At 40.0% G+C, this 20,358-nt stretch overlaps 1 protein-coding gene across 8 annotated transcripts in view; it reads left to right on the forward strand.

Moving 5' to 3' along the window:
• Positions 1 to 7,913: 7,913 nt before the first annotated feature.
• The window catches only part of CEP152 (centrosomal protein 152), a 92,136-nt gene continuing 79,691 nt past the window's right edge, over positions 7,914 to 20,358 (forward strand). For 2 of the 8 annotated variants that reach the window (XM_082734836.1, XM_082734840.1), the window contains exons 1-2: positions 7,914 to 8,112; positions 13,890 to 13,983. In XM_082734836.1, the coding sequence (XP_082590962.1) occupies positions 13,897 to 13,983 (87 nt within the window). In that variant the 5' untranslated portion in view covers positions 7,914 to 8,112; positions 13,890 to 13,896. Of the gene's footprint in view, positions 8,565 to 13,889; positions 13,984 to 20,358 lie in introns of all 8 variants that reach the window. The other 6 variants (XM_082734837.1, XM_082734841.1, XM_082734835.1 and 3 more) reach the window with 4 other exon arrangements.

Raw genomic sequence — 20,358 nt, forward strand, 5'->3', positions numbered from 1 at the left:
CTGTAAAAGACTCCTAAAGAGGATGAAGGGCAAGTGATAGACTGGGAAAAAATATTTGAAAACCACATATCTGAGAGAGGGCTAGTATCTAGAATAAGTAAAAAACTCAAAACTCAACAGTAAAAAAAAAAATCTAATTAGAAAGTGGGCAAAAAACACAAACAGACAATTCAATGAAGATATACAGATGGCAAACAAACATGTGAAAATATTTTCACAATCATTAGCCAGTTAGGAAATGCAGATTAAAATCACAATTAGATATTACTATATACATACCTGAATGGGTAAAATGAAAAATACTGACAATACTAAACGCTGGCCTGATGAGGAGAAAGTGGACCACACATGCATTCCTGGTGAGAATGTAAAATAGTACAGCCCCTCTGAGGGTTTATTTAAGAAACTAACCGTGCAGCTAACATTCAACCCAGTAATAACACCACTGGGCTTGGATCACAGGGAAGTGAAAACCTATGTATACACAGGAAAGTTTATAGTAGCTTTGTTTGTAATGACCTAAAGCTGGCAATACCCCACGTGTTCCTTTAATGGGTGAATGGTGAAATGGACTGTGGTACACACATACCATGGAATACTACTCAGTAATCAAAAGGAATGGCAAACTGATACATACAATGTACATACAATCTTCAGAGAATTATACGGAGCAAAAAGCTAATCCCAAAAGGTTACATACTATAGGACTATAATTATATAATATTCTTGTAATGACAAAATCATAGAAATGGAGAATAGATTAGGTGTTAAGGAGGAAGGAGAGTGGGTACAGTTACAAAAGGGCAATGTGGGGAATCTTTGTGTGATGCAATAGTTTTGAATTTTGATTGTATCAATGTGGATATTATGGTTGTAATACTATACTATAGTTTTGAAAACAATGTTATTTGTGGAGAAGCTCTCCCTGTTATTTCCCAGTTATTTCTTATGACTAACTGTTTGTGAATTTACAATTTTTCCAAAATAAAAGGTTCAATTTAAAAAATGTTTTGGGGCTAAGAGATAGATATGTCAAGAGATTTTAGGAAGATCACTACTTTAACTGTTGACATTTTCACCAGTGGGATCATCTTGGTCATCCTAGGTCCCATCATACTAGGACTAGGAGGAGTCATCTAGATGAACTACATGAAGCCACCTTCACCAGGGGCCTCAAACGTAATGTTTGATATTATCTCCAGAGATACGCTGACAACATCAAAGGATGGCAAACACAGATGGCGTGTGAGACATGGCGCCTCTGCCCAGACCCTTTCAGATCCCTTGAATCATTTCTGCCTGCCCCCTGCTGGCTTCTGTGTGTTTTGCTCCTAACTACTGCAGAGGTGCTCTTGCTGAAGACAGCTTCAGGTAAGGGGAGCTGCTTTGAGTCACCAAGAGCCAGAGGTGCCTGTGAGTTTCCTTCTTCCCTGCCCTGCCACCATCTCTGGTGCAAGAGTGCATTGCCCATCCTGATTAAACTTCGGAGCTCCCCATGGGGTCACATTGACCAGCACATCTCCAGAAAGCCCACACCTGCTTGACTTTTCTCCTTTCCTGACCTGTTTCCTCACTCCCTAACAGCTTTCTCTGGGAAAGCCTTCCTTACTAAATCCTATGTACTCAAATTTTCATGCCAGAGGTAATTTCTGGGAACCTGACCTAAGGCAGAAGAACATCAAATAATTTTAAACATGTGCACCATTATGGGACTACACTATCTAAGTGTTCGAATACCTGAACATTTTAAATAAATCCTGTAATTGTCATGGGAATGGTATCCTTATTTTGTATTTTATTAATATGCATTGAACATGTTAACATTTAAAATATTCACCAGTTTAATGATCTTGTTTCGAGAAACAGAAGTAGTGTGGCATCTGAGAGGGTCTGCATTTCACACTCAGGTATGATTCTGGCAGCTTTGGCTCTTTATCAAATGATCATTGTCACTACTTCTGACAACTTTCACAGGTTTTCTGATAAAAAAATTTGGTGTGAATGAAAATCCTGAACATTAAATCCTGGCAATTGGCTCTCACACTTTTGGTCGAAGACCATAGAGAGGCAAAAGACCTATTGCCCCATGTACATTTCACCCCCAATCCTCCTTTCTCTCTTTTTTCTTTTTTTTTAGGTAGTGAAAAAATAACTCAGTGACAATGAAGAACTGAAGAGGAACCATGGGGGTTGCTTATTTATTTACTTTTAAAGAAGAAATATCATTTACATGATTTTATATCCCCAAATACTGCCTTAGATTTTTCAGAAACGAGCTATTTGATGACTTGCCTTGATAATATGTTTTCAGTTGTTTAAATAGAACAAATTAATAGTTCTATTAATTTCAATAAATTTCCAATTTCAATAAATGTCCAATAAATTTCAATAAAGTATAAGCAAACTTCAGAAGAATTATAAATTGATAATATTAGTAATAGATGACTAATGATAAAAATTGAACTAGAACTTGGATATTATTTTAAAGTCAAATTATAGGAAAAGTACAAATTCATTTATTAAAGTAATTAACACTACACACAGCTGAGTTAACCCAACAGCTTACAACAAAACCTAATTGATGTTGATGAAGCCAAGAAAAGAGAGTTCATAATTAAGAAACAGGAATAATATCTCTTTAAAAAAAGTTTCCTGGGAATGACACTATTTATACCCTTCTCCCCAAAGTGGGCATTTAAGTTATCTTCAGATGTGCATGAGCAGTTTTTATAACGTTCCACAAAGAAACAATGATACACCATTCTTGGTAAGCTTACATAATACGATAACTTTAATTTACAAATTCTAAACATTAGTAATCCATCATATCTTACTTGGTAGATTCCTAATAGATAAACCTTAGTTGTATGTGAAAATAAAAACCATAAAATTGCAAGATATTTTGTCGTGAAAACTGAAGAAACAGCTTACATGGTCAGTTTACAATTTAATGACCTATCAGGAATATCCTCGAGGTCCACCAGTGGGCTATGGATCATACTTGGAGAACCACTGATTTAGACTATTCACAGACAATCAATCTATTGTCACAAATGCATCCTAGTCATAACTGGTTGTAAGGAATGAAAACCTACCTGTATTAATTTCCTAGGGTTACTGCAGCAAAGTACTACAAACTAGATGCTTAAAATAACAAATATATTCCCTCACAGTACTGGAGATTAGAAGTCTGAAATCAAGGTGTTGACAGGGCCATGCTCCTTCTGAAGTTCTGGAGAAGAATCCATTGCCAGCTTCTGGTGGCCCTGGATGTTCCTTGGCTTACGGTGACATAACTCCTTTCTCTGCCTTCATCTTCGCATGGCTGTCCTCTCCTTGTGTGTTTTCTGTGTTCTCTCTCTTTTTTCTTCTTCCTCCCCCCTTTCTTTTTCTTTTTTATGAAATTAAAAATTTAATTTTAAAAGTGAGCCCTGGGGGCGCCTGGGTGGCTCAGTGGGTTAAGCCGCTGCCTTCGGCTCAGGTCATGATCTCAGGGTCCTGGGATCGAGCCCCGCATCGGGCTCTCTGCTCAGAGGGGAGCCTGCTTCCTCCTCTCTCTCTGCCTGCCTCTCTGCCTACTTGTGATCTCTGTCTGTCAAATAAATAAATAAAATCTTAAAAAAAAAAAGTGAGCCCTGTACTACAATAATGTATATATTTGTGTGCATGTGTGTATAATTGACACGTGCTGTTACATTAGTTTCAGTTGCTTCCTTCTCTTCTTTTAAGGACACCAGTTTTAGATTTAGGACCCATCCTCATCTATATTAACTAATTACATTTGCAAAGACCCTATTTCCAAATAAGGTTACATTCTGAGTTCTGGGTGGACATGAAATTCAGGGGGACAGTATCCATTCCTAAACGATCTGAGTCAGCTTAAGTCAAAAGGTTACTTTAAGGTTCAGGTTATCACAAGACCCAAAGAAAACCTGAACTCTCAGGCTTTACAAAATACAAGAATCAGGCAGACCCATGGCTCCGAGCGCCAGAAGTTCATGATCTTCAGTCTAGGCTCCACCATAAACATACAATTCCATATATGGAAGTAGTGCATTTCCCAGACAATACAGACAACTGTAATAAAAGTCTGCTTCTCTTCCGTATGTTTACCACCTGATTCAATTTCATGAAGTCTTATTTCAGTTACTTGGGAAGGGATGGCCAGATCTAGGGTGGTGGGGAAGTGGTGGTGGTGAAGTTAGAGTGCCTGTGGGCAGGAATAGAATTGGCAATTAGGGGCTTAATTAGGGCAAGCATTTTGACTCATGAATTATTAAATGAGACCCTAGAATAGTGCATGGTGCAAAGTGGATGCTCAAAAATATTATTAAATGAATATACTGCAAATAATGGTCTGATCTTTCTCAGTTAAATAACAGTGAGATAGCGTTTCTACATTTTAGAATTTCTTTCACACAGTCCGACTTCATCCTTTTTACAATCCTGCAAGGTAGATATTATCATTCCTCTTTTTAAGTAAAAACTTTGAGGCTCAGAGGGGTTAAAGAAACTGCTGTGGATAAAAGCTAGTGGGTAGGAGAGCTGGAACTTGAACTCAGATATTCTTTAAGTTCAGTCCTCTTTTAAGGATAGCACTCCTTATTTTGTGATGGCGTTGCTTTGACCTGTTAGCTTTGACACCAGAGATAAGGTAGTAAAAAAGAAGAATGATGGTTTAGCTCCACCTTTATAGATGTTCTGAGTGGGAAGGACCACATCTCAACAGCATGACATTTCCGCTTGAAATGTAGACAAGGCTGGTAGAGGTATTGTCCCTCCCAGCTCACAGGTGTGTCTGTTTAAAAATGCAAGATAAATATTGACCCAACATTCCAGAAATAACCTCTTGCCTAGCACGTAAGATCTTCGGCAGTTTTTCTCTCTTCCCCCACATTTTTTTTAAAAGTTCCAAATTCTTTAAAGATTTTATTTATTTATTTATTTGTCAGAGAGAGAGAAGGAACTCAAGTAGGCAGAGTGGCAGGCAGAGGCAGAGAGAGAAGCAGGCTCTCCACTGAGGAAGGAGCCCGATGTGGGACTTGATCCCAGGACCCCAGGATCATGACCTGAACCGAAGGCAGTGGCCCAACCGACTGAGCCACCCATGCGTCCCTCTTCCTCCACATGTATTTTTATCATTCCAGAATGACTTTATCTACTTATGTTTCTCTGGACATGTTATTAAGTTCATTCTTTGTGTACATCATACCTTACTTCTGTAGCATGCATTTCCCATTTCTTCAAGCATCAAGCTCTTCAATCGGCTGTCCCCTTTCCAGCCCACTTCTCCACTCTTATAAGAATCCTTTTTTTTTTTTTTAAGGATTTATTTATTTAAGAGAGAGACACACAGAGAGAGAGAGAGGGAGTGTACTCAGGAGGAGGGGGAAAGGAGAGAGAGACAAGAAGACTGGCTCCTGAGCATGGAGCTCAGCATGGGGCTCTGATCCCAGGACCTGAGATCATAACCTGAGTCAAATTCCAGTTAGACACTTAACCTACTGAGCCATCCATGTGCCCCATAAATATAAGAATCTTTTGTTTTTGCTGGTGTGGTTTCACTTGCAGTAACTCATCCTAACCACCTTCCTGTTGACTCTCTTTTCCTCTGTCTCCAAGAACTCCTTCTGATAATCCTTTCTTAGATATTCTGTTATCCCCAGATTCATCACCCATTCTTACATTGCATGTGTAAATTATTTTGTGGGTTCATGTGCATATGTGTGTGTGTGTGTGTGTGTGTGTATTTGTCTTCTTATGTAAGCATCTTGCACTGTCAAAGAGTATGGGTACCTTGAGAGGAGGGGTCCTGCCTCACACTTTATATTCAAGCATCTAGGCCAGGAGTTAAACAGGATAGGCAGTCAAAAAAATTTCATTGATTATATACATAGCTTCATCCGAATCTATTTTTAGAGGCAAGGGGCTCTGACCTATTCTTTACTTTGCATTTTTTTGGTAACCTATGTGCTTAAATCTGTTACATTTAATATAATATTAAATATAAAAAGCTTTGGATTTGGAGATAAAGGAAAAGTGCTGAAATTCTCTGTCTCACGGGCACCTGGGTGGCTCAGTAATTAAATGTCTGCCTTCTGCTCAGGTCATGATCCCAGGGGCCTGGGATCAAGCCTCACCAAGACTCCCCATACTGGGCTCCCTGCTCAGTGGAGAGTCTGCTTCTCCTTCTTCCTCTGCTTGTTGTTCCCCCTGCTGTGATCTCTCTCTCTCTCCGTCAAATAAATAATTTTTTTAAGTGTAAAAAAAAAAAAAAAGAAAGTCTTTCTCTGTCTTGCATTAGCTGTGTAGCCTTGGACAAATCCTTTTTTTTTTTAACCTGTTTCTTCTGCTCTAAAATGGGATATGAACACGTGTCCTGGGTCCTCACAGGTTTGTTGTAAGAACTCACCAAATTCTAAAGTACTATGTAAGGGATTATAAACATTGTCTTCTCATGTACCCCCCCCCTTATATCTTTAATGCGTTCATCTCTGTAAGAAACAGGGATCACTTAGCATCCTTGCTATAGCATTCCATCTTAAACCAAGCCTAGTTCCCGCTAACAGATACCTTGGCTCAGGTTTCAACAACTGCCATTTACCTGAATGCCTTTTATTCATATTTTCTGGTACAGAAGTCTTAATTTATTTGTTCATTCCTTTCCTCATTTAACCTGTTTGTTCTGAGTGCCTGCCAGAGACCATGAGGCATGATTGATGTCCAAGAAGTAATGTAAGTACCTCAAGATATTGACGCTGAACTGAGTAAAACAGATGTGCAACTAATTACAAAAGATAACAAGAAACTTAAGATATGTATACCATGTACAGATGGAGGAAGGATCATTTCTGTCAAGGTAGGGGGAAGTGTGTCATGAAGGGTGCTCATCTGTCTTCAAGACTGAGTGGATAGTAAGAGGGAAATACGGGCGAGAGAAAGAGCTTGAGCAAAACAAAAGCACCCTGGGAACAGTAGGCAGCTCAGCCCGCAGTTCAGTACCTTATTGCTATGGATTGAGTGAGTACTTATTATGTGGCATAACCTTATACTAGTTGGTGGGGTAACGAGGGATTAGTATAGACATCACAGGAGTGGCGTGGTGAGGTAGCAAAAGAAAACTAGCTGGATTATGAAGAGCCTTAAACAAGCATTTTACTCCATACTTTTCTCATACTAATGGGAAAGGGTGAAAAAGATATGTGAACCTAGGGCTACTAATTCCTTGATAGTCACCAAAAGCGTTTTAGCTTGGCAGGTGGATACAGAACGGGCTTTAGTGCACCCTGGACAGCGCTGTCTTAAAGCTCGGGTTAACACATACCTAAAACAAGAACATTCACACTTGGGGAACTGAGTAGACACGTGGAAAAGGTGCCATCTCATCGGTAATGAAAAAAAAACACAAATTCAAACAAAGCAGAACCCAGTAAGAAAGAAGACAAAGTAAAACTACAGCTAAGTGCGTTTAGGTGATGGGGAAGCAGGCACCTTAGAGAATCAGAAGGGCAGGTGCTAAAACCTTTAAGGTCACGGTTCGGTGGGGAAAGTGAGGGATTCTGTGTGCTGTAATCGAGAGCTGAGATTTAGGAATGGAGAGCGCGGGGGCGAGAGGGGCCAAGGGGGAACCAGCAGGTACAGGAAGGGGCGGGGGACCCCTGACAAAACCGGCACATCCCCGCCAAAGTCCTAAACCACGCCCCTTGGCATCTCTTAGCAACCGTAAACCCGCCCAGTCTAGAGGCCAACCCTTTCGTAATTGGCTCCCTAACCCACCAATGGGAGCACAGGAGGACCTTCCCGCCACCTCTGGCGCCCGCTTTCAAACAGCCAGACATTCGCAACTGCGGGTGGAATTCTCAACCAAGCTTGAGAAAGGCGGGGACTTCCGCCGCCACGCCCCGCCTCGAGCCGGCACGGCCCCGCCCGCCCAGCCAGCTTTTAGGCGGCGATTGAAGGAGGCGGCTGCTCCTCAATGGCCTCGGCACCGCTGGGTTCGGTTGTGACGAGGAAGGAACGAGCGGATTAGAGTCCTTGGGAAGGGGGTTTGTTAGAAGTCTGTCTTCGGCGGGGATTAGGGTTTCCCCGTGGTGGCAGCACCCGTGGCCTCCGGTGAGTTTCGCTTCTCGGCTGGGCTTGGAGCTGGGGTTGGAGGAGGTGCGGAGTCCTCGGGATTCTGGCTGTGGCTGCCCGCGGGCTCACCCGCCGCCCCCTCCTCAAATCCGGTGGTGGTGGATTGTCCGCGGGTTGCAGGATTCCGGCTTTGACTTTGAAGTGTCAGTGAGACCCCAGTTCCTCCTTACAAGCGACGTGTGGGAAGCCCCCCTAGCCCCGTGCAGGCTACGGGGGAAAAGCCTGAGACCCTCTCCTGGGGATCCCCGCTGTGGTCACCCTGGCGCCGCGCCTGGCTCACAGTGGGTGCTCTGTACACGTGTGTTGACCGAGTGCATGTGACGCCGGCAGCCAAGCCAGCAGCCCCAAGGCACCCCGTGCTGGCACTCTCCAGCTTCGCTGTCGCCGTATCTATTTGTTGTGCTGCAGGTGACGCCAAACGGAGTTCCTTGGTAAGGCCGCTGATTGATTCTGTCGTTCAGCTGTGGGTGCCTACTTGCAGCATTCTTCAGGCCCCTTGACTCGATTTGTCCAAGCTGCTGACATTAGCACTGATGACAGATTGTCATCATTTGTTTAAACGTCTAGTCTCTTCTCTACCAAGTCCTGCTGAACTTTGTAATCTTGAACAGTGCATGGTGAATAATTGTTGAATAAATAACCAGGCCTCTTAAACTGATAATGCACGTCTAAATCAGGCTAGTGCGTTCTGGTTATTTTCCTTGGGGAAGGGAAGCTAGCATGTAAGCAAGTGAGTAGAATTTCCTAGCGCGTTTATAGACCAACCCCCTTCCTGGCACTTAACCTTTTTTTATCTTATAGTCATGAACTTGAGTCTGATTTAAGCTGAATTTGACCATATCCTTCACAATGCATGGCAATTTATATGCACTCCCTAGATATTTAAATGCGTACAACGAAGTGAGAGGTTGAAATGGAAGCCGTAAGAAAAGTATAAGAAATATAGTCTGAAAGTGCAGAATCCTCCCCTCCTCCCTAGGGCAACAGGATGGGGAGGGCATCTTGAAGGAGGTAGTGTTTTCATCCCAGAAGAGGTATTAGTTTAAGTTAGGTTTCCCACAGGCAGCGTGTTCACCTTTCTTAGATACACTGAATGCTGTTTACCTCTTCTGTAGCTGCAGACTCCTGTTCATAGGTAAGAGTGTTACAGTAACAAAACCATGTAGTGATTGGTACATGGTGCTAAACACTTTATATTCATTATCTTGTGAATCTTCATAACCAATCTTTGAAGCAGGTATTATTTTTACCTGCATTTATTTAATGAAAAAATGGAAGCAGCGTCCTCAAAACATGCACAGCTGATAAAAGAGCTAGAATTGAGCCCAGGTTGTCTGAATCAGTGCGCTTATTCTTAACTACTTCCAGAGGTATTGAGTTTTTTCTAACTGCAAGTCTTTTTCTGTGAAATTTCCCTCAGCTGCCCTTTTTTTTCAGTCAAAGTTAATTTGTGCTTTATACTCTCCTCTATTGCAGATTACAATGTATCACGGTAACTCTTGATTTATATCATTGTTTCTCTAAGGGATGGTAAACTCCCCATGGCTGATACCATGTCTTAGATACATCTAGGATATAAACTGGCACACATTAGTTGCAGAGGAAAATTTTATTGAAATAATGAATCCTAGAGGGTGGCATGAATGTATCATATTCATTCAACAGATTCTTTTTTTCTTTTTAAAGATTTTATTTATTTATTTGACAGAGAGAGATCACAAGTAGACAGAGAGGCAGGCAGAGAGAGAGAGAAGCAGGCTCCCCGCTGAGCAGAGAGCCCGATGCGGGTCTCGATCCCAGGACCCCGAGATCATGACCTGAGTCGAAGGCAGCGGCTCAACCCACTGAGCCACCCAGGCGCCCCATTCAACAGATTCTTATTGTGTGCCTGCCTTGTGCAAAATGTGGAGGACATGCATTTTAACTCTGCTTTCAGAGAGCTTATAGGTTTTTGGATGAGACAAAAGCAGTGCTTTTGGTTTCTGATATTTTGTCCAACTAAACACTCATTGGCTATTCCTCTAATTGCAAGGAGGGCAAAGAAAACAAAGAGTAACTACAAAATGAGTACTGAGACTGAGCCCTTCTGATCTGAGTGTTAAAAACAAACAAAAATAAAAACAACCAAAAAACCCGAACATAGTCTTATTAATAGGTTCAGAAAAAGTTATCTGGGGAGAAAGTATTAACTATTTTATTTTTTAAAGTATACAGCACACTTATTCTGTGTCTTGATTGTTTAACGGTCAGTCAGTAAATAAAGTAATATGTCATTATTTCTCTTGTTAGTATAGTATCACCAAATTTATTCAAAAGTACTTTTACTAGGACAAGTGTTCTTTTTCAGTATACTCATATGGTAGTTTTCAGGATGGTTTTTGCAATTCATACATTTCACAGCAATTCATATGTTTCACCAGGAATTCATGAGGATATCTCTTTCCTACAAAATAGCCACCACTAGGTGTTGTTAATTTTTTTTTTAATTTAGTGGTTGAAAATCATTTCAGTGTTTAAATGACACTGTGAATTCTTCATGAGCTTACTTTTAAGTTAATTGAATATTAGACACTTTCTAAAAATGAATTGTCAGTTGCCCATTTTTAATTAGGTTGTCTTTCTCATTTCTTTTTGAAAGCTGTATATTGGGATTTTGTCATGTCTTTTGCAAACATTTTCTTATGCATTATTTTATCTTTTGACTTTGTTAAATGTGTTTTTTCATACATAATATTTGACTTGTCAGTGATGTCTTTTGCCATATGAAAATTTTATTTTTTGTGATTAAGTTTCTTTCAAGTTTTTCTTTCATGGCTTCTGGGTTTATGGTCTTACTATTTAGTTTTTCTTATGAAGCAGTCTCTTTTATTCTGAATATTATGGTAAAGTCTCTGATAACAGTGGTAAATAGTAGTGGTTAATAAGTTGAGGAAAAGCATTAGCTTTTATTTTAAAATTTCATTAAAATACTAATTACCTATTTATCCACAATAAGGTTATCAGATTTCTCTTTATGCCAAAGTAGTTTCTTAGGTCTCCAGTAGTTTGCACTTTTGAGAAGGAGACTCAAGAGACTTTAGTCTTTTCAGATATTTGCAGATTTCTTCAATGACATTGGATTAAAAAGCCTTTCAAAAGCAATACGTTTTGGTCTTTTACATTCTCTTCATTTAAAAATGAAAATACCTTGCAAAATTCACTATTTTCTGAGAGAAAAAGTAGCTCTTTATTTAAAATAGCTGTATTGGGGTGCCTGGGTGGCTCAGTGGGTTAAAGCCTCTGCCTTCACCTCAGGTCATGATCCCAGAGTCCTGAGATTGAGCCCAACATCGGGCTCTCTGCTCAGCGGGGAGCCTGCTTCCCTTCCTCTCTCTCTGCCAGCTTCTCTACCTACTTGTGATCTCTCTCTGTCAAATAAATAAATAAAAATTTTTTTAAAAAAATAAAATAGCTGTATTTAGCAAAGGCTTTTGTAAATCTTGATGTTGTTTTCCAATATTCAACAGGAATTGATGGCATGTTAGTGAACAACTGAAAAAAAAACCCCTCTCCTTTCTTTGACCTAATACAGGAGAAATTAACCCAAGTCCATATTCTGGCTTTACCTATAAAATGCAGGAAGCGGTAGAGAATACTGTGAATACTGTAAAATACTGTAAAGAGGTAGAGAATTGCTGTAAATACTGTAAACTTCTGGTGAAGCAGGAAAGATGATTTCTGCCTAGAGAATTCAGGGATGTCCTTAAAGTCTTTAACTCCTCCTTTAAGGAGCCAGGATTTAAATTGGCTAGTATTTTCATTATCTGTTGAATTCTATAGACTTGGTGTTCACTTGCAGTAATAAAAAAAAACCCCTAGAGACATGGGCTTGTGTGAGTGTTTTCCCCTTACCATTTCAGCTATATTATAGGCTCTTTACATTCAGGTCTGTAACTAATGCAGGTGTACAAGAAGGTTCTCGTAGCTGTTGGATGGAGACGAGGTTTAGATTTCCTAAACTTGTGTATTTTCCCTCTTAGTGAAAAAGTGCACATTTCCCTTCCTCCTTTTGGCTCTGGCACAAGAATAGAAAGGAGCAAGTCTGGTCTAAGAAACAGAAGCTGGAAGAGTTTAAGTTGATGCAAGGGGTTTGAGCTGATGAGTTGAAAGGGATGCGCTGGGTGTAGGGACCAGAGAGAGAGGGTTAAGGAAGGTCCACTGCAAAGTACAGTTTGGACAAGAAGTGTAATTCAGTCCTTGAAAAACAAACAAAAACTTGATGTTTGGGGATTTTCAGCATTAAAATTTGTGTTAGTCTAACACCATATTTCTTCTAAAGTGCTCATTTTCTTTTTGGATTTTCATATCTACAAAGTCAGGCTGCAGTTTAAAATTAATGATGTGTCATAATTTAATTGGCCACATCTTTTTCTTAGTGGTACAAATGGAATGGAGTCATAAAATCAAAGGCATGTTAGATCTGATGCAGTGGAATATCTTTTGCTTGTAGAGCTGTCGGCTTACGTGAAAGTTTGTCGTCATAGTTCTCAGCTGTTAACACGAGGGAGCTAAGTTCTTTATGGTAAAATGGTCTTCTTTATGGTAAAATGCCTGGGCCTGTGCTTCTTAATTCACTTCCAATTTAATGGCATTTTAGAGCCCGAAAAGTGCAGCGAATGAGTTGTGGCTCAGGCTCACATCAAAGTGCATTTTGCTGGCATGCAGAGGAGTGGAGTGAAGGGAAGGCAGTATTAGGCTGGGTAGTTGATGACGCCTGCCTACTTTTTTGTTGGGATTCTTTGGACCTTTGAAATTCTGGCTAGTCACCATGTAGCATCAATTCCTAAATATAATTCAAATCATCAGCAGGCTTTTGACTGTAAGTACTTGAAAAGCCACCTCCTGCTGCTGCTTCTACCACAGCAGTAACCGCTCTGCAGAGAAATTCTGTTGCTTTTGGAATTGGAACTCCACATGGTACAGCTTCACACTCTTCACTTCTGTTTTTCCTGAGTATTTTTTCCTTGAGCCTGATTTTGTCAAGCGAAAGAGCAGGACATTTAACATTGACATTTTTGTCATGTGCTACACAGAGTTGAGCAGATCCGTCAAGGTTTTCAGCTGGCAATCATTAACTCGGCATTTAGTGGGTCTCTTTTTGTAAAACATGACGTTTGGATTTGTGATACCGAAAGGGTGAACCAATTTGTGGAGGTTACCACCTTTGCCATATCTAATAAACAAATTTAATAACTTTGAGCATATTCTTAAAATTTTTAATAGAATAAATTATTTTATTTTTATGTGTGTGAACAAAACTCTTGCTGTTTTAAGTGATATGTTCCAGACTATGAGAAAGGTCTAGTCACAGATTTATTCACTTTTTGCATTTTTCTTTTTTCTTTAAGATTTTATTTATTTATTTCAAAGAGGGCTACCAAGAGAGCACGAGTAGGGGGTGGGGGAGTAGAAGGAGGCTCCCTGCTGAGCAGAGAGCCCAGAGGACCCAAGGTAGACATTTAACCAGCTGAGACCCCCAGGTACCCTGCATTTTCCTTTTCTTTGAGTTACTGTCATACAGCTATTTTCTGTGAATCACAATTAATTTGTCAGCGTAGTCTTTATATTTGAAATATTAACCATTTGTTATGCATGAGTTACATATATCTTTTCCCTGGCTGCTACTGTCTTTTTGTGTGTGTGTTTGTGGCATCTGTGTGTCATTTGGAGAGATTTTATGGGATATTTAGAAACCAAGTGTCTTTCTCTTTCCACAGGAACACCATGTCATTAGATTTTGGCAGCATGGCACTGCAGACACAAAATGAAGATGAAGAGTATGACAAAGAAGACTATGAAAGGGAGAAAGAGGTAGGTTACCCAGAGAAAAGACTCTAAACCCAATCTTAAAGTTTTATTTCCTAATCAAAATGCTATCTTCTTGTGTCCTTTTGAAGGAATTTGTAATTTTTTTGTCATTCCCTAAAACCTGATCATATTTGAATTTTTTTTTTTTTAAAGAGTAATTCATTTGACAGAGAGAGATGACAAGCAGGCAGAGAGGCAGGCAGAGAGAGAGGAGGAAGCAGGCTCCCTGCTGAGCAGAGAGCCCGATGCGGGACTCTCGATCCCAGGACCCCGAGATCATGACCTGAGCCGAAGGCAGCGGCTTAACCCACTGAGCCACCCAGGCGCCCCCAGTATTTGAACTTTTAAAAGGTGGTTGAGTGGAATGCTTCCTTTTTTGAGACAAGACTAAAACATAGTAAATGGTATGATTCTTTAAGATCTTTTCATGTAGGAGGTAGTGGTTGGTTTTGGAGGCAGAGACTTAGTTTCTCGTCGTTTAGAACTTTGCCTTGAACAAGTCCAGCAAGGTTCTTGGCTTTAGGTAGCTTAGTCCTTGTGGAGGCAAGCAATAGGCAAGTAAACAGATGAATAAATTAATTCAAGTGACTGATAATTTAGCACTGATAAGTGCTAAGGAAACAAAAGAGTGAAATTAAAGCAACTGGTGAGAGAAGGCCTTTTGAAGGAGGAAATGCCTAAGTTGAGACTTGACTCATGAGAAGGAACAGCCATGCAGAGGCCTAAGGAAGAATATTCCCAAAACATGCAATGAGTGTAAAGCACACAAGTGGGAATAGACCCTGTATATCTGCAGACCAGCCAGAAGGCCGTGGTGTGGGGACTGTGTAACCAAGGGGTAAGTATGGAAACAGCATGAAGAGGTGAGCTAGGGTCAAATCAGTGTATGTAATGGGAAGATGTTTGGAATTTATTTTAGGAGCAATGGGAATTCAGTGGAGGATTTTAAGCAGGAAAGTGATGTCTGATCATATTTTTAAAGATCTTACTCTCTGCTGTGTGGTGAAAGACAAGGAGAAAAAGAATAAGAGGAGAAGATTATATTTTAGATACATAAATGAGTTTAGCGAAATTCCTGGCACCAAGTCATGTTCAGTAAATGGGGCCAATAGTAGTAGCAGCAGTTGATGAAAGTCAATTTATTAGGATCATTTTTAGTTTGAGTCAGATTTCTTTTTTTTTTTTTTAAGATTTTATTTATTTGACACAGAGAGAGAGACAGCAAGAGAGAGAACACAGGCAGAGGGAGTGGGAGTGGGAGAAGCAGGCTTCCAGCAGGGAGCTCAATGCAAGGTTTGATCCCAGGACCCTGGGACCATGACCTGTGCCCAAGGCAGAGCTTTAACAACTAAGCCACGCAGGTGCCCCTTGAGTCAGATTTCCTGATTGCCTGTGATGATGGGCTTCTTTTATACTGAGATTATGCTTGATATGATCCATTTTCTTAGCTATAAACCTTTTTAATCATTACTGTGAGCTATCTGTATCAACAGGAAGCAGGGAATAAGGTCAGTTGCCCATGTAGCTGGCAGTAGAGTTCGGGTAGAGCTAGAAACTGGCGTCTTGGTGGATTTTTGTCCATAGACATTTTGTCTTGTTTGGTTGTGTAGTGTTTTTAAAGTTCAATCTATATTTAAAGATTGGAAAATTTCTTGTAACAAGCCAGAGTTTCTGGCTTGTCTTGAAACATCCTATGCCCTGTCCACATGCGCACATGGCAGCAGGCAGGCTGGATCCGAGCAGTGACTGTCCCTTCCCAGCTGGCCATGGTCCTCTCAAACCGACATGGCCTTGTTCATGTGAACTTAACAGCTTCACTCTTGTCAGTCCTCTGCCAGTTGCTCATTGGCATTTATCACCCTGAGCAGGGTTTCCGGATTTTGACTGGGTCCTTCACAGCAATTGTTGTGGCAAGGATGGAGGTGAGGATTTTCTGTTACTTTGTGAACTCACAGCATGAGGTCTTGATGACCCCTATGGCTTTGGATAATTCACTGGAATTTAGCTACCAGGATTCCTGAGGGGATCAGTTTAAGTAATTATTATAATAGACTTTAAAGAAAAAGAAAAAATAATCTGACAGGTGATTTTTCATTGGAAAAGATATTAGAGAGATCATTAGGGTATTACAGGAACTAATTAGAGGTGTATTTTGTGGTGAAAGTTTTAAGGGTGACATTAGTAACTTTAAAAGAGGCAGTTAATTCTAGGTATATAGAAAATAGCCCTAGGGATCACTTCTTGGTAGGTTATAAGCTGGGATAGGGAATTTCCAGAGGAAAAGGAGCTCTTAAGTGAAATACCTGGGACACCTGGGTGGCTTAGTTGGTTAAGAGGCTGCCTTCGGCTCAGGTCATGATCCCAGCGTCCTGGGATCAATTCCCACATCGGGCTCCTTGCTTGGCAGGGAGCCTGCTTCTCCCTCTGCCTCTGCCTGCCATTCTGTCTGCCTGTGCTCGCTCTCTCTCCCTCTCTCTCTCTGACAAATAAATAAAATCTTTAAAAAAAAAAAAAAGTGAAATACCTAAGAATGAGTGTTTCTAGCAGAATGGAAGAAAAGAATGTACAGCCAACTTGACTCTGACATGATTATGTATTGTGTTAATAAAATGTGTGTTTGCCTTTTTTCTTCTTTAGTTGCTTCAAGGGAAGAAGTGAGATTAGAGGCTAGAGGGTTTCAGATTTTCACCAACAAAATTAAGGATTATTCATAAAATTAGACTTACGTATATTTTGTCACTGCATGTTAAAATGATAAATTGGTTAATCAAACCTCAGTTTGTTTGCATATCCAGAAGCCATTTCAACCTCCTCAGGCTGTCTGACCTTGCCATAGCAGAACATTTCACAGCCTTGAGTGGTTAAAGAAGAGTGGTCTTCCTGCTCCCTTGTTGGTAGCTTTGGGATTGACAACTGGGTTATAAGTGTTAGTAGTGGCCTAAGGCATATTGCTTTCTCTACTTAGTGAATCACTTGGTATTCAATTTCCTCATGTAGGAGGAATGTCTGTATCCCTAAGGATGTACTATAGGGCCAAGCAGGATGTATCTGACTCTCGGTCTACCCTGCTAAGGATTTGTGAGATCCTCTCTCTAGAAATGTTAGAGTAATCCTGATTTTGACCTTCTGGTATGAATGGCCAGTTGCTAAGTTTAATTTTGGTGCTTTGGGGGTCAGTTTGAATTTTGTCCACACTTGCCCCTAAGTCAGTGAATAAGTCACAGTCAAATTCTGACTTCCTTGTCATTCCAGCAGCAGCTCTATAATTATGATCTTGCCTTTTCCATTTCTGTTCCCTCCATTGTTTGCATTGAAGAGTGAGGGAAGAAAGTGCATTTAATCTTTGGAAGAGAAAATAGTCACCTCATTTAGTAAAGCGATTCAATATTCAGAGGACATTTAGACCAGTGGAATCTCAAACCACATGATTAGACCCATATTTTGAAAAAATCTCCAAGATTTTTGCAGAAGAGTCTGGCACGACAGTCCTTTGTAAAGTCCCTCAGTTCTGAATGATGTTATGGTAAAGTTTGGGCACTGTTGGCCAAGGCGTAGCAGAGAAGTGTACAACCCCCAGCCTCACCTGTGTTTCACCCAAAACTCCATTTTCTACAGAGTAAACAGGGCAGATGAGTGAGGACCATGGATTTACACGGTCACGTCAACTAGTGTTCATCTCACTCCTATTTCTCATGACATACTGGAGCACACTACTTTCTTATGGTGCCATTTGAGAATTATGGCTGTAGTTATCTTTGCTACCAAGTAGACCTCATCCAAAGGATTCTAGGCAAACTTTTCCTTGGAAAACTGGCCCAGAGAAGAGGAATTAAAAAGTTCTTTTATTAACTCATTCATAATGTAACAATGTGATTTTTCAAAATACTTTTCACTTAAGTCAGCGTGCTTTGTGATCACCATGGGATATTACAGACATATAGTTGTTGTTGTTATTGTGATAGGAGTGAATGTCCAAAGTTATTGGTGAACCCACAGCTTAAGATCTTTCATTTGGGACCTTCCAGTTTGCTGGAGTATACACATACTTTTCTGCTGTCTCCCCAGAAATAGCTCTATGCTTATTGCTCGCTTCTAGGTATGGTACTAGCAGAAGTACCAGTAATCTCTGCTGTAAAGGTAATATGTGAGTAATGATCAATTTGAAGCCAGGAAAATGATCTTGAGTAGAAACGTATGTGGTTTAAGTAGCAGATGGCAGAGAGAAGCTCACACCTGGCCATGCTGATAGGCGTCCATTTGGTTTTTATATCAGTGCTTCTCTAATAGAATAATAGAGCTCATTTGAGCTTCGAATCCTGTATTTTTAAGAGGTAAGGTTTCCCATTGCATAGCCTTTCTTCTACTTTTTAATTGCCTTGTTTGATGTAATTATAGAAAGATTTTTGACATTTTGTCCCCACTAGAGGGAGTTATGAAGCTAGTATTTGTTTACATTTTATGATATTTGACTTATTTAGTGGCATTTTCTTGTCATCACCAGAGAAAAAGAAACAGATGGTTTAGTAATTCACATGGTTGATGTCTTTCTTTAGCAATTTCTTATACTTGATCTGGATTGTGCCTTTTGAGTGTTTCTCAAAACATACAGTTTTTCAGAGACTGTCACAATAGAAACACAAACATTACTCTGGCAGACTGTAGCTCAGTTGTACACAAACAGATACAAATAACTGTCTTCTAGTGACAAATGAAATTCTTGTAGAAGAAAATTGGAGTGAGAATGGTGAGATTCAGGTTCTGCTGCCGGCTCTGGGGCTGGAACTCTCTTCGTTGGGCTTGCCCCTCACCTTCTCTGGGCCTTGGTTTGCTCCCTTTTACAAGGCCAGATTTGCCTGGGAGGAGCTCCGGTATTCCTCCCAGGCCAAAGTTCTGTGTCATTTGTGGGGCAGCCAGTACTTGTCTAACAAATGCTGCCATATTTCTTTTTCAGATATGGGGCAATCTAGATATAGCCTTCCCCACTAACCTAAAATTTAGTTTAACTAATGGAATGGTTTTTTAAAAAAAATTCTGCATGCAATATAATTCATAAACTAAAGCTCTGGCTGCCCAGTTACTTGGCCCTTTAGCGTTCCCATACTGAGCCTTTGTAAGGAGGTTTTTAACTCGGCTCTTAGGTTAAAAGGAAGATTCTCCTGACTGTATCCATGAAAGCATTATTCAATAATTTATATTGTAAAATATCAATCTTTTCAGTATACTTACGAGGTAACCTGTTCAAAAACCATATGAACGTTGGTTACTCGATTTGCTGCTGCTTTTCTCCTGGGAGATGTATGGTTTGTAATCCGAGAACTCTGGTTTTCATGAGTATTGAAGATCATAGTCTACGGAGACAGTGTGTTTAGTTAATTTAAGTAGAAAATCCTAACAAAATGTTTACATGTTCTCTGTTTTACATTGCCCCTAAACGTAGGTGTTTTGGATGTTCTTTATGGGTTATTGCAAAGTATTTTGCTGTTGAAGTTCTTTGAGTAAAATGCCCTCAGTTTTTTTTCTTTTTAGAGAAGAAACCTGTCTAGTAAAGGTAGAGGAGTTTACTGAAATGTACTCTAAACCATTCCATAGAAGTGTTAGCAATGGCAAATGATCTTTTCTTCCCTAGGCAAGGTATCTGTTTAATAATTAAACTCAATTGCATGGAGCACTGGGTGTGGTAAAAAAATAATGAATACTGTTTTTCTGAAAGTAAATAAATTAATTAAAAAAATAATAATTAAACTCCGTTGACACATAAGAACTTCCCACTGAAAAGATTGCATTTGTGACCAAAAAGCAGTCTGATGAATTTGAAATTAGTGAGTGGAATTAAGTGTCATTTATAAAGATTATTCTCTTTGCCCATGAATCTCTTTGGTAGCCAGGTGAATCTTTAACAAGGAAAATTTATGGTTTATAAAATTCTATACTTGGTAACATGCCAAGTTGATCTGATAATTCTGTGTTTTATGGCACAAGGTTCAATGACCGAAAGCAAAATCTGTTTGACAGTGTATATGACAAGGGCACACTTTGGTCCTGGGAATGGAGGGCTTGGGGGAGGATTTTGTTCCTGAATTGCTTTATGAGACAGACTCACCTCATTTAGCTTCTCTTGGTCCTGAGAGTTATGGGAACCAAGGAATATGGCCTAGCTATGCCAAAGAGCTTCATGGAGAAATTTTTTGAAGGTGAATGAAATGCTTTCAAAGTGTTAACATATATATAAAATATTTTATAAGAAACTAAATACTATAGGAATGATTTTGCCAGTTGATAAGTTCACCTGTGGTTCCAGAAACATTTTGATGAACTTATTGCTTATGCTTAAATTAATTTTCCTCTCTGGATGCCAATTTTGTAAATTTTGAGGTGTCA

Source organism: Mustela nivalis (assembly GCF_964662115.1).
Source record: "Mustela nivalis genome assembly, chromosome: 6".
NCBI lineage: Eukaryota > Metazoa > Chordata > Mammalia > Carnivora > Mustelidae > Mustela > Mustela nivalis.